The sequence below is a fragment of the Miscanthus floridulus genome, chromosome 2, assembly GCF_019320115.1.
Source record: "Miscanthus floridulus cultivar M001 chromosome 2, ASM1932011v1, whole genome shotgun sequence".
In the NCBI taxonomy this organism is placed as follows: Eukaryota; Viridiplantae; Streptophyta; class Magnoliopsida; order Poales; family Poaceae; genus Miscanthus; species Miscanthus floridulus.
In genome coordinates this window covers 44,585,878-44,604,258 of record NC_089581.1, presented here as the reverse complement: position 1 = coordinate 44,604,258, position 18,381 = coordinate 44,585,878, and the positions used below count along the sequence as shown (strand labels likewise).

The following is an 18,381-nucleotide window of genomic DNA, read 5'->3' as shown; positions in this document are numbered from 1 at the left end:
ATGGCATCGTTTCGCAAATCAAAGATAGAATATACATTCTCAGATTGGAAAAAAAGGAAATTGCATGGCTCAGATGGGAAAAAGAAAGTGTGCGGAAGATACAGAAGAAGCTTACAGATAACTTGCAAGATGTGGATCCGTGATTGACGATGTGGATTCGGGAGGGTACCGCCGCTGGGATGGAGCCGATGTCGCGTGGCCAGCGTAGGGAGGGTCGCCGACATTGAGGAGGCTCGCGTCGTCTCACCGGTGGGTGGATGTCATGCGATCGGCGGTAGGGCGTCGCTTGGCTAGCGATGGGGGTGACCCTGTCTCCCTCCGCGAGGATGGCAGGGACCCCTCTCCCTCTGTTCTTGTTGTTTTGGTTCTCCAGAAGCAGCGCAAGGCCAAAAAAAATTGCACGAACAGACGCGGAAGAGCGCGTGAGTGGTTTCGTTTCACGCCAGGAAACTTTCCATGAAGTCCAAGCTCTTGTTTACTTTCCTGTGAAACTAAACCATAGGAATCCAATCCTATGGAATATTTCCTTTGTATTTCTTGTGAACCAAAGACAAGTGTAGGAAAAAATCCAAAGGAATCCAAATCCTACAAAATTCCTTTACCAATTCTACCATCCAAAGGGGCCCTAAGAAGAACATACAATTAATTGGATTAATCTTCATGCGCATTATCACGAAGGGCATGCCAATGTGCGAGAGTGGGCCAGGTTGTTCGTCTTGAAAACCGATGACCATAAGATAATGTTCGGTGCCAGTTGCTTCTTCAACGGTGGTATTTACACAGTATAAACATGGAAAGGCTACACCATAACACCATATATTTTGCAAATTTTACATCAACTTTGACTGGGTGCCAAATGTTAAATATCCTATTTCTAATCGGCTTCAAACGTGCTGCCTCACAAATCATGACAATAATAGTTTATATTTTCCTTTTAAGATGATCCTCAAAGATATTGCTAGAGGGAACCTTTGTATTCCTCCAACACCTTCCTATCTAATCCGAAACCGCTAGTTGCTGATAACGAATGATAGTAAAATACATAAAACACACTAATAATTAATTGGAGGAAGAAGCTAAGAACATGACCATCTACGGATTCCTGTGCATAACTATGCTTCACTCCTATTATATATGAGCCAACCACAACTTATAACAACCCCTATGTGGTGTAGACAACCTTGCATGATCAACCTACTCATAACCAAGTGCATACTAACACATGAATCATCTACTTTACTAGCATGCACTTTGCACAAACTCTCACCTAAAGCAAATATATATGGTGTGTTTGCATTCGCTTGCCAAAGAGCGTGAACTATCTGCCATACCACCGGTATTCTTATTGATGCTCATCGACTCATAGTCTCTTCTTGAATGAGCTGATAAAACTTTACACAGGTTGTCCAGTAGCATGACAACATGTAAAACGAATGATTTTGTAGATCAATTAGCATGACAACATGTAAAATGAATGATTTTGTAGACCAACAAGTAATGCCACGTGAAATAATGGCTATTTTAACACAGGTTGATAGCATGTAAAATGGATGGTTTTGTTGACCAATAAGCACTACCACAAAAAAAGTGCATCACTATCGGGTTACACCCTGCATCATCACTATCTATAATCTAGCCGAGGAGAAGAGTTCATTGGAAAGAACTCGATTTATTCTAGGACTTCAAAGTCTCAAATATAACAAGAGTGCAAATGTAGTGCCTCGTTCTAGGGAAGATAAGCAAAACTGAAGAAGAGAGTTTTCTTCTTGTTCCCTGAATGTAGGTGTCGGCAGACTTACTCTGGGTATAAACATTGCTACTTATTGAATATAAAGCTCTTTCCTATTTCAAAAAAGGAGAAAATAATTCGGACAAATTTAAACTTCATAGATATATTCATGCTTACTATAGTAAATAAATGTTGTATCAATAGATTCACATTCCACACAGAGAGTGATTTCGTAGCAATTGATAAGATCTTGTACGAGTAATTCATGGTAAAAAAATATACTTCTTCCCAAATCCTAGTACATCCTATATATAGAAATGGTGTAGTGATTGTTCTCAATTAATATAGTAATTTTTTATAGTTGTTGCTAGTCAAAATTCAAATGTTGACTTAGGATAAATCTAGATGGACTATATGTATATGTGATTGCAAGAACTAGAAGAACGCCCCGCGCGTTGCTACGGGAATCGCTGGTGAAATTATACTACTTATATTTACTAATATGATTGAATAAATATCATAATACATGTTAGTGGATGATTTTCAGCATTCTGATGTGGACAACTAAATATATGTTAGTAAATGATGTGGTTTGCTAATGTTGAATAGCTTGAATGAAGATAATGACATGTGTTAGTTGGATGTGTTAGTGGATGCTGATGTAGACACTTTGCATGGCGAGATAGTTGAATGTGCTAGTGGGATGTTCTAGTGGATGCTGATGTGGACACTTTGCATGGCAAGATAAATTGCTAGTGGGGTTTATCATTATAAGAGATATAGATATAGATTACTAGGGTGGTCCCGATGAAGAAACTATTTAGTAGTTTGTATGACATGCTATTTTATACAAGCACCACTTAAAAAACTTTCACAATGCACAATGTCTAACTGTGGCTACAAAACAAACTCCTTCAATCATCTTTCTCCTCTCTCCCTGATCATCTTCACTACTACAGATTAGTGGCTACAAAATAAACTATGCGTTTTCAAGATTCGAACTCAAGACCTCAATGTTCATTTTCTCTCAAGCGTCCATACCAGCTAAGCTTCGTGACTTGTGACTATGCAACTAATGCTATTCTTTTAACTGCATAGTTCCAAATCTTATATTGTATATTTTGATTTTGTCTCCGTTCGCTATTGTTAACCATTTCAAGTCCGATCCGCCAACTTATATTGAATATTTGAATAAAACCATCTCAAATTAAAAAGTTGTCAACTATAAACTTTTAGAACTCTTTGAACTCTACAATTCTGATATAAAGTTTATGTTGATCTGACCTATATGAAAAAGTTATGATTTTTTTTTGTTCAAAACCGTTTATCAGTACTAGCGGTTCAAAGTTCAAACCACGAACCGCCATTGATGATCCACCTATCACTACTAGTTGTACTGTCACTAACTTACAATAATAGTGTGTTGTGTGTTAGTGCTTCCTTCTGAATCCCTTATTCCAGGTTGGTATTTTTTGCGATGCACATTACAATAGATTTCATGTAGTTTCTTAAGCTTTGTTTTGGCAAGACCTAGTTTCTTGTACAAGACCCGGTTTCCTGTAGATTTCATCTCTCCTTTTTAATGTTGTTGCCACATCAGCAAAATATCCTATATGGCACTAAAAAACTCCTTCCATCCAAAAAATGAATACAATTTTAGATTTGAAACATATCAGGCTTTCGTAAGTTTGTCAAAATTTATAAAAAAAAATAGTATAAACATTTATATATTCGAATAAGTTTATTATCACAAACAGTTATAACTAATCCAACAATTACTCAGCCTGATCGGTTGTGATTTTTCGGCTGCATGCTGTTATAGAAAAAATACACAAATCTGTTCGTTGTTTGCAGTAGCCAGTAGCTGCAAAAATCTGCATCGAGCACGCCGACTAACTTTTCTGAGGATAATTACTTATTCAGTATCATAATATTTTTCTGTATATATTTGTTCAAAGTTAAAATTATTTGATTTCTTAAAAAGCGAGATTTGTATTATGTTTAGGACGAGAGTAGTATGGAAACTATCCTGGTCATGCCATTATTGCATTAGGAATGCCCTAGTGTAAACCCGAACAGGGTTGAGTGAAGCAGCCGTACCTGCTGCTACCGGGAGACGAAGACGACATTTGATGCCTCTATCAGTTAGGGGCCGGGGTCAGTCAATTCGTGGTCTTCATTATCACACAAAACAGCAGATTAATTTCGTACCCTCGTCCAATCTAAGATCGGGATTGGAGCCCGCGTTAGTTTCGGTTGGGCTACTCGAATCCTCATCTTTGGGCTGTTTGTAAGCAAAGGCTAGGTGGACGTGGGTTCCACGACAAGGGAGATGGGCCTCTACGTGCGCATCTTTGGGCTTAGTTGGGTAGGGCCTCTCTCGCACTCCAAACTGAGGCCCGGTTTAGTTTTTAAAAAATTTTGCTCCTACAGTAAAAGAGCATGTTTGGACACATGCATGGAGTACTAAATATAGACGAAAAAAAACTAATTGCACAGTTCTCAGCAAAATCGCGAGACGAATCTTTTAAGTCTAATTAGTCCATGAAAAGCCTTAAGTGCTACAGTAACCCACATGTGCTAATGGCCCTGTTTGGATCCATGGGTTAGAGCTAGTTTGGGCTAGTTGGAGCTCAACTAGCCCTAAAGTAATCAAACAGGATGGTTAGAGTGGGTTATTTACAACTAGCCCACCCTAAAAAACTATCCCCCAAAGAGGTGATTATTTGGGCTAGTTAGGGCTATTTGAGGTGGGGTTCACTGTTTTCTCTCTACTTTCACCCGCACCAATGATTTGGAAAGCACATTTATTATCATTTTAACCCTTGTATCCAAACATCTCTTAGGCTAGAGTTAGTTAACTCTAGCCTCTAGCTGTGCTAGAGTATCCAAACAGGGCCAATGACCGATTAATTAGTATCATTAAATTCGTCTCGTAGTTTTCTAATAGGTTCTGTAATTTGTTTTTTTATTAGTATCAAAAAAACCCTCCCAATATCCTTCCAACACATCCTATGTGACAAAAAAAAAAAATTCACTCCCAACTAAACACACCCTCGTCCTTGCTCGTCTTCGCTCAAATGTGGGCCTGACAGCATTATTAGGAGCCCGTGCAGCCGTGCTCTCTCTCTCCTCTCTGTGGCCGATGTAGCCCCGGTACTCCCTTGTCGACTCTCGAATTTCAAGACCACAGACCAGCATGTATACCCAAGTAGTTCCTCACGTGGTTCATCATTAACTTTAACCGCTGATATATTCAAAAGTAATATTATTAAATTCATGGTGAAAACGACTTTTTGTAATATATACACTACATCCATTTCAAAATATGCATGAAACCTATATATATCTGGGATTATAAATGCACCGGTGGCTCTTAAACGTGGCAGAGTGTGTCACCTAGGTCCCCAAACTCCTAAAATGCACATCTAGATTGGTGGTCCACGTTGATACAAGCGATGCCAAACCTGCCACTAAACTTGGCAGACTCAACTTGACAGAGTGTGTTATCTAGGTCCCTAAACTTAAAAAATGCTCATCCTTGAACTTGGCAGATGGTACGTCACAGGTTCAAATGGGGCTAGACTAGACCCGTTTGCTGACACGGCAGTCCACGCTGGAGCCAGCAATGCCAGACCAGCCCCTAAACTTGGCGGGTGTGTCATCTAGGTCTCTAAACTTTAAAATGGTGTAGTAATTGTTTTCGAGTAGTATAATATATTTTTATAGTTATTGCTAGTCAAAGTTTAAGGGCTTGTTTGGGACAACTTTTTCACTGAAAAAGTGAATCTGGATCCAGGATTCACCAAGAGCAACTCCACCAGTGAATCTGGGATCCACTATGGATCTACCAGGGAACTGTTTGGCTAACCGCAGCTCCAGATCCACAAAACTGAGATTTTTATTTGAACGACCTGTTTTGCCCTTAGGGTATATATATATATATATATATATAGGACATGTGTTGTTCATATCACACAAATAAAATAGGGGCAATTGCATATCTGCCCTCCTTTTGACCTCTTACTGCATGCTTGCCCCTATTTTTTGAGTTTGAATGGTTGCATTGCCCCTGTTCTGTTAACCAGGACTAACGGTGTGTGCATGAGTACATAAATACATATTTGCACTTGGTATAAAAAGCACTTCAATCCATTAGTAAGCATCATCTATTTTGCATTAGATAGTAAGCAATAGACTAGAGGTCCAGATCATATTTAAGCACCATATACTCTGAATGGTTGACTTGCCCAAATCACATCTAAAATTGTTTACATGTCCAGATCACATCAGACCAAAATAATGGCACTATATGCCTAAATGACATGTCAGATCACATATCAAGACCAAAATAACAGCGTTATATGCCAATATGACATGTCTAGATCACATCTTAAGATCAAAATAATGGCACTAATTGCCAAGATGTCATGTCCAGGTGACGAGTCATTACATATCCAGTCAAATGATCATGTTTAAGCATTGAAGAAAGCAGCAAGCCTTGAAACACCTCTTCCTCTTCCTCTGCCTGTCCTAGTTGGTGGTGTTTCTTCTACCATCTGACTTTCAGTAGCACTTCAAAAAGAGAGAAAAATTGCACCAGTAGTGAGATAACTATAAACTGAATGTTTGCACTGCCAAAAATATTACAAACTGAATAAATACAGATCAGCACCTTGTTTGTGATGCATGTGCAGTCCTAGTTGTACCCCTGCGCCTTGTTTGTGATGCACGTGCAGTCCTCGGCTCATCACTTCCTTCCCCAAATGCATTCTCAGTAGATAAAAGCCTCTTTTTCTCTCTAGCAGTTAGACCTCCTTGACACTTTTTGGTTGTATGGCCTAGCTCATGACATTCAGGACACCTCCTCCTATTGTTAGCACCAGGCTCATCTGATGCTTTGATCCTAGATTTCCTTGGCCTTCCAGGCTTTCTCCTCAACTTTGGCTTCTTGATTTTGTATCCTAGATTCACACGTGGCCAGAAATGTTTGAAAGTCATTGGATTAAACACACCTGAATATGTCTTCCTAAACTTGTCAACAGAGAAGTATTCATCGACAAAGTCCTCCATTTGTACCTCTCTAGTAAGTTTTGCAATAAATGCTAAAGCATGTCTACAAGGCTTTCCACTCACTTGCCATGCCCTACAGCTACATGTCTTTAGCACCAAGTTCACTGCATACCTAAAAGATGCTCCTGATTTAGTAGGTGCAGTTACTTCAGCAGTGCCATTTGCACATTTTAGAACTTCGCAGTCCTTGATAGCTTTGCTTTGAGCAGTAAGAGCCTTGGTAACAGCTAGGATAATTGTGCCCTTCATCGATATAGCTATCTTTTTTCTCAATTCAAACTTGGTTATTATCATTTGCCTTATCTTGTCATGCATCTCAACAATCTGCAGGTCCTTGACATTCTTCACCCAATTGTTGAAAGATTCTGAGAGGTTATTGTTGATGTAGTCTACCTTGGAATGATCAGAAAATTTACTTCTACTCCACAAGTAGGGATGATTCAAATTTAAGTATGCTATTGCTTCAGGGCACTTCTCCTGTATCCTGCCCATGTGATAATTGAACTTCTCAATGGTGCAAGCCTTGGCGGCCGGCCACATGTTATAATTAAATAAATCACCATAATATATAATGCTTCTTGAAATTTTTCCACAAATGCCTCATACATTCTCTATGTTCCACTCCTGGATATACATCTTTTACAGCTACACCAAGTCCTTTACCTGCATCTGTGCTGATAACCAAACCAGTAGGCATGCCAATAGCAAGCTTCAATAACACCATAAGCAACTGGAAATAGCCCATTATGCCCATCTAATGCAACAGCAGCCGCCAACTGACCTCTGGACCTTCCTGTTAGGTGGGTGGCATCAATGGAAATGTATGGTCTGCATTCTTGGAGAAACCCATCAATGCCTAGAAAAGAAAAAAAATATCATAAGGAATTTCCATTTTGTACTTCTTATTCAACTTTTTTTGTAAATCCATTGGTCCCATTGTTGGGTCATCCGTCAACCAGTCAACCACCCTTTCAGCTACCCAATTACTTGTGGCCATTGTGTCACCACAGGTGTTGACTGAACCACACTTGTGAATTGGCCCATTCATCTTAACCTGCACAAAAAGACATGGACTGTTTTATTCACTACTGGACATTTATGCCTAGAAAAGAAAAAAAATATAATCCACTTGAGCCGCTAGTACCTTGCATCCAGGGGATTTCTTGCTGGTAGATGCAAAAAATCCACTTGCAGCCCTTATGCGCTCTCAAGCACTTGGCTCGAAATCGCTTCTTGTCTTTCTTCACAGTATGAAAAGCATAATCATTCAAGATTGCATGCTGGGTTAACGCTAATTTGCACTGATTCACATCAGGAAATACCACACCTATATCGACACATGGAGCATCAACATCAAAAGAGAAGACAGGAATATCATCTTCGTCATCCTCTTCAACTATTTCATCATCAGGTAACTCAAGATAAGAGAAATTAGAGTCAGAAGATACAGCCAAGCCACTGTCATAGCTACTGTCACTAAGTGCAACAAGTGATTCAGTGTCAGAGTATTTTCCCTCCTCATCAACTCCAACTGCCTCTTCATCGACATGTGTGTCTTTCCTATTGGGCTTCTTCCCTTTCGTGGGTGAGAACTGCAGTGTACCGCCAAACTCATTGATCTGCGCATCAATGTGCATTGTTCCGTTCTCTTGGTAATTTCCAAACCATTCTAAAAGCTCGTCATCAGTTCTAGTCTCAATAGAAGCATCCTCTAACGAACGCCTACACATCACATCGTATGATTATAGTAAGCTGAAAACCCTAAATTACAAAGAAAGCGAAATTGCACAGCCAGGTAACTGCAGAGGCTGAAGAGCTTACACAATCTCTCGAGGAAGCAATTCCACCATCGCTGGAGTAGACCGCCAGCCGCCCGTCTGCTTTGTTCCCCGTGCCGCCCATCCGCCCGTGCCGGCAGTCCACCCGCGACGCCCCCGCGCGGCAGCCCTGCTCGCCCTTGTGCTGGCCGGCCACACGCGCAGGCCCTCGCGCCGCCGGCCCAGGTCATCCGCCTGCGCGGTCGCCCTGCTCTTCCGCCCGCACGAAGGATGCGTCTGTGTGGCTTTTGTGCAGCTGGTACGGTGGATAAACGAAGAGATGGGAAGAGATAAGGAAGGGATACTAGAGTAATATTAGCCCACAACTGGTCCGTGTGACGAGCGGGCCAAACAAAAGGCTGCATGTAACAGAAGGAGGGTAAATCTGCAAACTAAAGAAAAGAGGGGCAACCGTGCAGTTGAAGGTGAAAACGCGGGCACAAACACAATTTCCCCAATAAAATATCTTGACACAAAGAGCATTCAACGTTAACACACAAGATAGATAATTAATTAATACATGTCCATGACAACGTCTCGACAATATTACAATTGTCCATACATAAAAATAACTAAAGATTAAATAAAGGCTACTCTTCCATTACATGCTAGTAACAAACATCTCTATATGACTCATCCTTCACTTTCCTCCATACATCACATTGTACTTCCTCATAAGCCAATCAAACCTGTCATCGGGGGCGGGTGGTCATGAACATTTCTCTTTGCTCATTCTTGATAAACAACTCGGCTGCCACAAAGTGCTCATCGGTCTTTGGTCGAGCACCACATGCCACAACATGTTCCATGACATGATCGATGGTGATCCCACCATGCCGACTAGACACAAAAGAGGAAGCCGTCTCAGAAATCTTTGAGATGTGTTCTTGAATAACAAGTGTTGTGCTTGACTTAGGTTTCTTTGTGGGCTTGTCAAGAATCACATGGGGTTTCTGAGACGGGTTCCTTCTCTTAGCATTGTTTGTGATAGGAGTTGGGGCCACCTTCTTAACCTCATCTCCATCAACATAATTGTTGTCACCCGTGGGATACTCACTGGGTTGCTCCTCAGCCTCTATGCCATCAACTGGAGTCTCATCATCAAGGGGTTTGATGGGGTTGGAACTCATAGGATTCCAATGATCTTGTTCCTCATTAACGATGTTGCCAAACATCACCTTCAAGTCATCTTCATTTTTGAGAGACTTCTTCTTGAACTTGCCAACATTGGGAATTTCCTAAAACATGTGACAAGAATGGAAATAAGAATTTCTTTCTAAACTCCAAATCAACAAATGTAAACAACATTATAATAAAAAACTCACCTTCACTATCTTCTTCCACCATTCGTTGTCCATGTTGATCGTTCCTGTGTCCCAATTGAAACCAACTCCCGTTTGCTTCCTCATTAATTTTCGCCATGCAGTGAAATCCCTTCTCAACTTGTCTCATTTGTTCTTGAGTTGCGTTTTGCTCAACATTATTCCGATGGACTGAAAAAAACTATCGGACACCTCAGTAAAGCCTACGTTGTTCAAATGAGTGTTGGGCCGATTTCCTTTTCTAACTTGTTCGGCGAACAAGTTACAAACAAGCGTGAGATAACCATCAGTCCAGTCCATTACATCACCCCCTCCGTTCTTCCATCTTCCATGAGCGCCTGGAGCGGCAGACAGCACTCAACACTGTCAAACGCACGCACGTAGTACGGCCCTGAAAACCAACACAATTCTCCAGGCTTTCAGCTAGTACTCTGTAGCTCACTGCGCCGGCCGGCCACTGCCTCTGCTTGGCAGACAAGGCACGAAGCGAGTCAGCAGCAGCTGTGTTTCCCTTGGCCCTTGCCTCTTGCCAGTTGCAGCTACAGACACACGGCCGGGCCAAGGCTGGCTTCTGCTTCCAGGATCCTTCTCCTTCCTCCTTGCATTGAGAGCTCCTTAGCTTCGACTCCAACCTTGTTCTGTATTGCACGTGCTGCCAGAGAGTTTTCGGTTCCACATTCCAGGGTTCAACCTTCTTTTCTCCATAGCATGGATTTTCAGCTTCACTTTCACACATGACACGTTGACACACCAGCCGGCCGGCCAGCCAGGGCCGGCTTCCGGAAATGGAAATGTACGCTGGTTTAGCTTCCTTGTAAGCGCGGCTCCAACATGATACGACACGACGCGTGACTGCACAACACGCCCGCACACCATCATGGGCTGTGTGTGTGATCCTCAGCCTCAGGAACACGTCAGAAAGCTGCAGATTGCTGTTAGACCGTGGCCGTGTGGAGGCGACGAGGCGTACAGCAATGATTTGGATTTGAACATAGGAGCATGGCGACCTCCCCTCCTGACGGCTGATGCTTAAGTAGGAGTAGATAGTATCTTAATGGATATCACCAACCCCCTTTGTAGCTTTGCGTGCTGTAATCCTGTTAGCCTTTAATTTGGTGCAGCCTAGCTATCTCAGGCTGCATTAATATTGCACTGTCATGTCAAACCACCTCAGCTGCGGTAGCATAGCACTGCATGAGGATTCAGGCGTCATTTCGCTACCTCCATCCCGTTGCCATCCGTGGAACCAGGCACAACTTGTTGAGCCTGCATAATAACCTGAAACTCTCAGCACTGAACTTGGTCCGTCCGTACCGTATGTGCATGTTCTGTTCTGAATTCTGATCTGCATGCGGCTCACATTTTTTCTTTTTTAGATAACGGAACTACATAATTCCGGCCTCCACCATTCGCAATTGAATGAATATAGCCTATTTTAAAAGTGACCAATAGTACCTCAAGGTCTTACAAAGATTGAAAATTACAATAAAAATAGAGAGAGGCTTAATTCTCAATCCTGAATACTATCTTCCATCCAAACTTGTTGAACAATTCCAACATTACTTTTCTCCATCTTCCGGCATGCATCCTTCAATATTCCTTCCTCTTCCTCTTCAGATAGCTCAGACCAGAGCTTGATCCAAGAAGTCCCCTTAAAAAGAACCTGTAAAAATGAGCATAGTTTGGTTCTGTTGAAAACTATCATTTTGGATAGCCCAGCAAAGAGCCACTATCCCAACTAGAATTAATTTGCTTTCTAAGCCTCCAAGAAAAGCTTTTGAGCCAAGAACCAAACATGTTGGAAACACTCGTATGTGGTTGCATACCAAAACAAATAGAAACCGAATTCAAAACTGACCTAGCCACATGGCACTCGAAAAAAAAAGATGAATGTTCTCATTAGAGTGACAGAAACAACCACCAATATTTCCATTCCAATATCTTTTTTCTAGGTCATCCTTTGTTAAGATTACTCTTTTTTTTCAAGTACCATAGGAAAACTTTAATGTTTAGCGGATTCTTGGATTTCCAGAAAGCATTTTTTTCTCAGTCACGCGATCTGTGGCCACTATAGTATAGCCGTATCGGTAAGGCAGTGCCAGCTGAACATAGATAGGCCTGGGGGGACACCTTCAAAATACAAATACTACAATACAATACAGCTCCAGGATTAAATTAACCACTGGGAGTAGTCCATTACTACTACTGAGATGCTAGCTGTGGACGGATGCTCATGAAAGATGGGATGAAAAAACAAGCAGAGAAACGCATCCATGGATGAAATCAGCTTTTACTACTCTTGGACAGTAACACTAGTGCGTGCTGCTGCAGCAGCTGCTAAGCAAAGCTTCAGACAAGCATTTTGACCTTGCAGAGGATTGGTTTGTGAGTTCCCAAGTAGGAGTGCCCCAATATATTAGGAAGGAAGCACTACTCTACTGCACTCATGTTCGCTTGCTCGTATACGATCGTGGATTATAAGCTGAAACAATATTTTTCTCTCACACCAAACCAGCCAGCAGTAAATAATCCACGATCATTTTACAGCCCAATTTCTCCTGCGTAGCGTAGACATTGGTCCCTTCTTCCCAGGAAGAACACGCGGCCCTACGAATAAAACTACTCCTGGCACCAAGGCTGGGCGTGCAACACCATCAATGCCAATGGGCAAGGTGCCAGCGCCAGCGCCAGCGCCATGCCATGGCTTCCTTTCAAACAATTCCCTCAGTGAGGGAACAGGGAATGGAGCTCACTGCACACCATCATGGTTGCAAAGCAAGGGCCATTACTCATTATTACAGATTACAATAAACAGGTGATGTATCTCAGTGTCACTCTACAGCCTGTTCACTTGGTCGTATTTGACTTATAAGTCATGGTTTATCAGCCAACGAACAATATTTTTCTCTCACACCAAACCAGTCAACAGTACTTTCAACCATGGCTTATAAGCCAAACAAGCTCAAACGACTGCAATGGAAGCGCCACATGGGAGCCGTGCCATCGCAGTGATGGGCTGGGATGGGATCATTACTTCCCCCCAGCATACTGCAGAACAAGGTAGTAGTAAAACGCAAGCAGGCCTGGAGAGAACCACATTGATGGTGCCAGTGCCACACTGTTTGCACATCAACGCTGGAAAAAAGCCTGGAATCATTCCATTTCTTCCTTACAAGAGCAATCACAAACACAGTTCAATCCATGACACTCAAAAAGATGTTTGGGATAACACTAGTACATCTTTCATCTCATGATTAAATATAGAGAGATGCAAAGGGGGGAGGTTCAGGAACAAAATAACTTACTAAATAAAACACTGCTAAGTAACAAACATCTAACTGGTTCTACCCAGTACTAAAACACAAGTAAAAACCATTCAGATGTTCTACTCTCTCTTTTTTTTTCCCTGAGAGGTTAGCTTCAGCTCAATCCATCGGCAAGCAAAACACACTGAACCACCGCCAATCGGATGCCATGACGGCCAAAACACTGCCGGTTGCTGGCGAGGAAACCTTTCTTCCCCATTGATGGCAGCGACCAATTAGTATAAGCTAAAAGAGAACCAACCAAAATGGCCTTCACATGCGGTTGGAATGGAGAACATACCCTAAGCAGTCCTTTCACTAGGAACAGACAAAAAAAGAAAAGCCTGAAGCAGGAAACAAGGCTACCTACTACCATGTCTCTGGATGGGATCAGAAAGGATGATTCACACAGATCCGCTTCAATCATATGCAAGACCATGTGAATGCCTCATGCTTCTTCCTATACAGAGGAGGCATTTGGATTTACCAAACCTCCAAATCCTCTCAGTTTCACTTGTTTCTCTCCTACACTAGATTCAACAGGGTCAGCAGCTGCACTGTGAGAACCAAGTATGAACAGACTGCAGATCAGTTGTGACTCTCGAGTATGGTTCCACCGCCCCATGCCACTTTATCTTCTTCTGCTTTCTCCAGCGCAGCAACTTTAGCGCGGTAGCCTGGGGGAGGACCGGCCCGGCTCCTCTCGCCATGAGTAAGCTCCATGGTCTCACCAACAGATCCTGACTTGATATCAGTGGGCGGGATGAAGCAGTCCATGGACAGCCCAGGAACGTTGAATGCAACCTCTTCAATGCTCCACACCTCCTCCATCCGAGTCTTGGTGTGGCTCATGGCTACCTCACCAAACCTGAACAGGGTCACAGCTGAGCGCCCAGAATGCGCGATCATTACACCATCCACTGGACGGTAGTCCTCCATGAACGAGCTGATGGTAGTCTCCCAGTAGACCGCGTCCCCTCCGGCGGCTGACTGAATTCGGGTCAGATGTGAATCCTCAATGTGGACAAGAAGACCAGTCCTCTGGCTGAAGTACCCAAACGTGACATGCCTGATAATCTCTGCATGGCCCTCGCTGCGTGCCTTGAGGGTCTCAGTGTCTGTGCTCAGCTTCAGGATGAAGCAATCCTCCCCATTCACCTTCCTCTCACCAATGCACCGCGCACGAGCAAACATGCTTGCCGTCATCAATGGATCCAAGCCCTGCAAAAGAACATAACTCAGGAACCATCTTCTATGGGACTTGGCTGAATTAGCAGTGAAAACCACAAACAGGGACATGGGCAGCAACAGACATACCTGAAGGGAACGGCGAAGCGGGCGAACAGGGCCCTTGGCAGAATGGGCACCAAGCCATGGTGTGTGGCGCCACACGAGCTTGCCATTGCACCCTGCGTGCACCTTGCTCCCACCGACAACCAGCTCGATGTACCACATCTCAGGGGCCATCTGCCACAGCACGAAGCGGCCAGGCTCGCCGCCGCGTCCAGCATTGCGGTTCTTGGTGAGGCGGCCGGCGGTCTCGAACTCAGTGGCCACCATGCGCACCTTACCCATGGCGTAGGAGTTGCGCAGGGAGGCCAAAAGCTTGTGCCCTCCGGAGGCCGCAAGGTATTGCTGCAGGATGTACTGCGCCGATGAGGTCTCCTGTGGAGAAGCAAAATAAATAAATAAATAAATAAAAATAAAATCGCAATTTTGTTAAAGATCAGGCATATAACAGTAAACAGAAACATCTCTGAATTAAACACATAACAGGCAACAGCGGTGAAAAAAAAAAGAGTCATGTATACCAGTCCTAAAGAGCAGTCAAAGATCCCAAGACCAAACATGCAGACATTAAGAATCAAAAGAAACTCTTTTACAGCACTGTAATCACTGCTAAGTGGTAACGAACTTTTTACAGTCTACAGGACCATGTATTCAAGGAAACTCGCAATTTAGTTAAAGATCAGGCATATAACAGTAAATAGAAACATCTCTGAATTATTAAACACATAACAGGCAACAGCGGTGAAAAAAAAACACAATCAGTCATACACATCAGTCCTAAAGAGCGGTCAAAGATCCCAAGACCAAACATGCAGGCATTAAGAGTCAAAAGCAACTCTTTTACATCACTGTAATCACTGCTAAGTGGTAACGAACTTTTTACAGTCTACAGGACCATGAATTCAAGCAAACTCGGATACAGACATCCATGAAAATCTTGACACCAGCATTTCGTCGAACAGATTGGAACGGAACGTGGAGCAAGCAAACAAGGGGGCAGAACCGCAGAAACAGGGAAAAAAATACGGAGGAGCAGCGTGACAAGAGAAGCGCTTACGATGGGAGTGTCCTTGACGCTGAGGTGCGGGAGCGGCTCGGAGGCGCAGACGTGGACCGGCGCGAGCGGCGCTCCCAGGACGCCGAGGAGCATCCTGAGGTCGTTGCGCAGCGCGCCGGCGCCGGCGCCGGCGACGGCGGAGGACGGGGCCCGCGCGAACTGGCCGCGCACCCAGTGGCCCCAGCCTTCCTTCCTCCCGCGCGCGGCGCCTCGGCAACCGCCGCTGTCCCCGTCGCTGGGCTCCGGATCGGGCCCCTCCATGAGCGGCGCCAGCATCTCGCCGCCGCCGACCACTCCGGCGAACCTGAGCGCGGCGGTGGCCAGGTCCGCGGCCTCCGACTTGCGGCGCGCCCGCGCCGGCGACAGCCCGCGCGCCACCTCCTCCCGCAGCGCCGCGAAGAAGCCGTGCCGCCTTTCCATGGTCATGGACAGGGCGGGCAGCGGGGACCTTTTGGCGAATAGCGGAAACTTTGGTGGGCGTCTGGTGACCGCGCTGTGGCCGAGGAATGACAGCGACGGGGATGGGGGGGGGGACTGGTTGCGAATTTATACGGAGGCGTGGGCTGCAGAGGAGAAAAAGGTGGGGCAGGCGCTGGAAGGCGAGCTGGACGCGGGGTTTGCAGGCTGGGAAGTATACGGCCGCAAGTCGGCTGCGGATTCCCGTCACCATCCCCAGGTGTGCTCACCGCTCCCTTGGTGTCAGTGTCGCTGCTGTAGCCGCCGGTTTTGGGGGCTTGGGCTGCGCACGTTTCTTCTTTTCTCCTTGTGATATGGTTACTTATTTACCTTTTCTTTTGGGCCAATAATATGGTTATTTACCATAACTTATCTTTTACCCCTTGGTTAGAAATATGTAAGAGTTCAAAAAATGAGAGAAGCCATAGTCATGTTATAGCAACATGTGGAGTACAAAGCTTTACGCCTTTACGTACGTAACAACAAAAGTTCAGGTGGAAAGTTTAGTGCGCCTTTGGTGTGAGACGATAATTGATGGATTGTAAACACGGAAACCGACGGTGCTATTAGTTGGATGGTGTGTCATCGATGGATTTTACGAACACGACAAGGATAACAATTGTCGCCGAGCAGTGCGTCGCTAATGCTGAAATTTGGCTTATGCTGAAATGTTGTGAGAGAAAAACACTGTTCCATGGCTGAAAAGTAGTTCTGAATAAGCTCAAGCGAACAGGGGGGTGACCGGTGGATAGAAAATCAGCGTCCATGCTCCGCGAGGAAGGCTGGAATCCAAGATCACATTGGTTGCATAAGATAGATGGTTAATGGATGAACAACTCCTGAAAACAAATGCAATGAGACGATGATTCAAGGTTGGAAACGGTCTCCATACATCACAATGGACCCAAGAAGTCGGCGATGCCCTACGAGTCTCATAGCGTGTCTATCTAAGGTGACAACACTTTGAATGGTGCACATATCCAAGGTGAGCTATTCAAAGGCTGCACGATGACATTGCTTTCTCAACTAAACAATGTATTGAGAGGATGAATTGGTGGACATAATCAACATCTACGCTCCACAATAAAACTTGAAAGCCACAATGCCAATGGATGCGTAAGATGATGATTGTTGGACAGAAACGGTATCCATACATCTAGGATAAACTGAAAAACCTTGCAATGCGTTATTGTATGCATGGCAATGATTATTGTTGGATAGAAACGGTACCCATACAACCAGGATACATTGAAAAAAAGCTGGCAATGCGTTACTTGTTGCATGGCGTTTCTATCAAAGGCAGCAACACAACGCTTTCAATGCGTGTGAGTATCCAAGGTTGCTGATTCAGATGCCACAAAAGTAACTTACATCGACAGTTAATGTGTAGAGAAGATGATTGGTGGGTAAAATCGACATCTATGCTCCATGACAAATCTGAGAGTTACGATGCTATTAGCTGCATAATATATAGTATTCACGCAGACAAATGAAACAGCTATTGACAACCAGTACATTGAGAAATGATTTGTGTATTGAAATAGTATCCATACAACATGACGATGAACCTAAAAAGTTGGCAGTGCACTACTAGTTTCATTTCATGCCACACATATCGCGTGTGCGGATATGACATGTCGGGTGCGTAGCAATGCTTGGAGGGCTCTCTGTGCCTTGGAGTCACGGTCAAGCCCCTGGCCCTTCACCTTCGAGCCAGCTGGTGAATAGTTGACAACCATGGCCGCCAGCCTCTATAGCGGCCGATATGAGATGAGAAATGTAGGCCGTACCCTTCCCATCAAAGTAGACATGTCGCGCCATGCCCGTGGAGGAAGAAGATGGATTTGATCTGTTATTGGTTTTGGGCTTCACTAGGCTATTTTTCTGTTTATATCTTAGCTATTTTGTGACGGTAAGAAAATCATAGGCGGTGAATCACAGGGTACCCACAGATATATTATACAGACTGAATCCACCATCCATCACCGGGGTGGTGAGCGTAAACCGCCCAGCCCACACCCCTGGTCTCACGAGCCCCGAAAACGGCGCCCTGAAGCGAAGGTTCGGGCACGGCGGAACGTGCTGCCTCGGCCGGCCCGACGGCAGCCCGAGACCCTCCGTTGCGTGGGTTGGCCCCGACTCACATTTATCGCTACGGCTAGCGCGCTGACCCAAGAGCTGCTGCTACCGCTATCTCTATGGACAAAGGCCCCCGGACACGACAGGCGTGCTCGCGCGACAGCACCGGCTCCAGTGTCCAGTGACGAGCCTTGGCACGATCGACTACGACGTGGCGAGCTGCGCGCGCGCATATCAAGTTTACAGTATAGAC

General features: G+C 44.4%; 2 protein-coding genes across 2 annotated transcripts; both read right to left on the bottom strand.

Annotated features, from left to right (window-relative positions):
* Window positions 1-6,397: 6,397 nt before the first annotated feature.
* On the bottom strand, window positions 6,398-7,342 carry LOC136536435 (uncharacterized). Its single transcript, XM_066528737.1, has one exon. The coding sequence runs from the start codon at window positions 7,340-7,342 to the stop codon at window positions 6,398-6,400; it is 945 nt and encodes a 314-aa protein (XP_066384834.1).
* Window positions 7,343-13,143: 5,801 nt separating this feature from the next.
* On the bottom strand, window positions 13,144-16,089 carry LOC136538648 (uncharacterized). The gene is made up of 3 exons (XM_066530616.1): window positions 15,594-16,089; window positions 14,564-14,911; window positions 13,144-14,467 (listed from the first exon to the last, which is right to left on the bottom strand). Exons 1-3 carry the CDS (start codon window positions 16,017-16,019, stop codon window positions 13,835-13,837), a joined length of 1,407 nt encoding a protein of 468 aa, XP_066386713.1. The 5' UTR covers window positions 16,020-16,089; the 3' UTR covers window positions 13,144-13,834.
* Window positions 16,090-18,381: the final 2,292 nt, after the last annotated feature.

Bases quoted from the DNA above. Each gene is read 5' to 3' on its own strand.
- LOC136536435 (XM_066528737.1), bottom strand. From the start codon at position 7,342: ATGTGGCCGGCCGCCAAGGCTTGCACCATTGAGAAGTTCAATTATCAC.
- LOC136538648 (XM_066530616.1), bottom strand. From the start codon at position 16,019: ATGACCATGGAAAGGCGGCACGGCTTCTTCGCGGCGCTGCGGGAGGAG. The intron at 14,912-15,593 runs GTAAGCGCTTCT...GCTTCTCCACAG, and splicing joins GCGTCAAGGACACTCCCATC to GAGACCTCATCGGCGCAGTA. The intron at 14,468-14,563 runs GTATGTCTGTTG...GTTCTTTTGCAG, and splicing joins CGCTTCGCCGTTCCCTTCAG to GGCTTGGATCCATTGATGAC.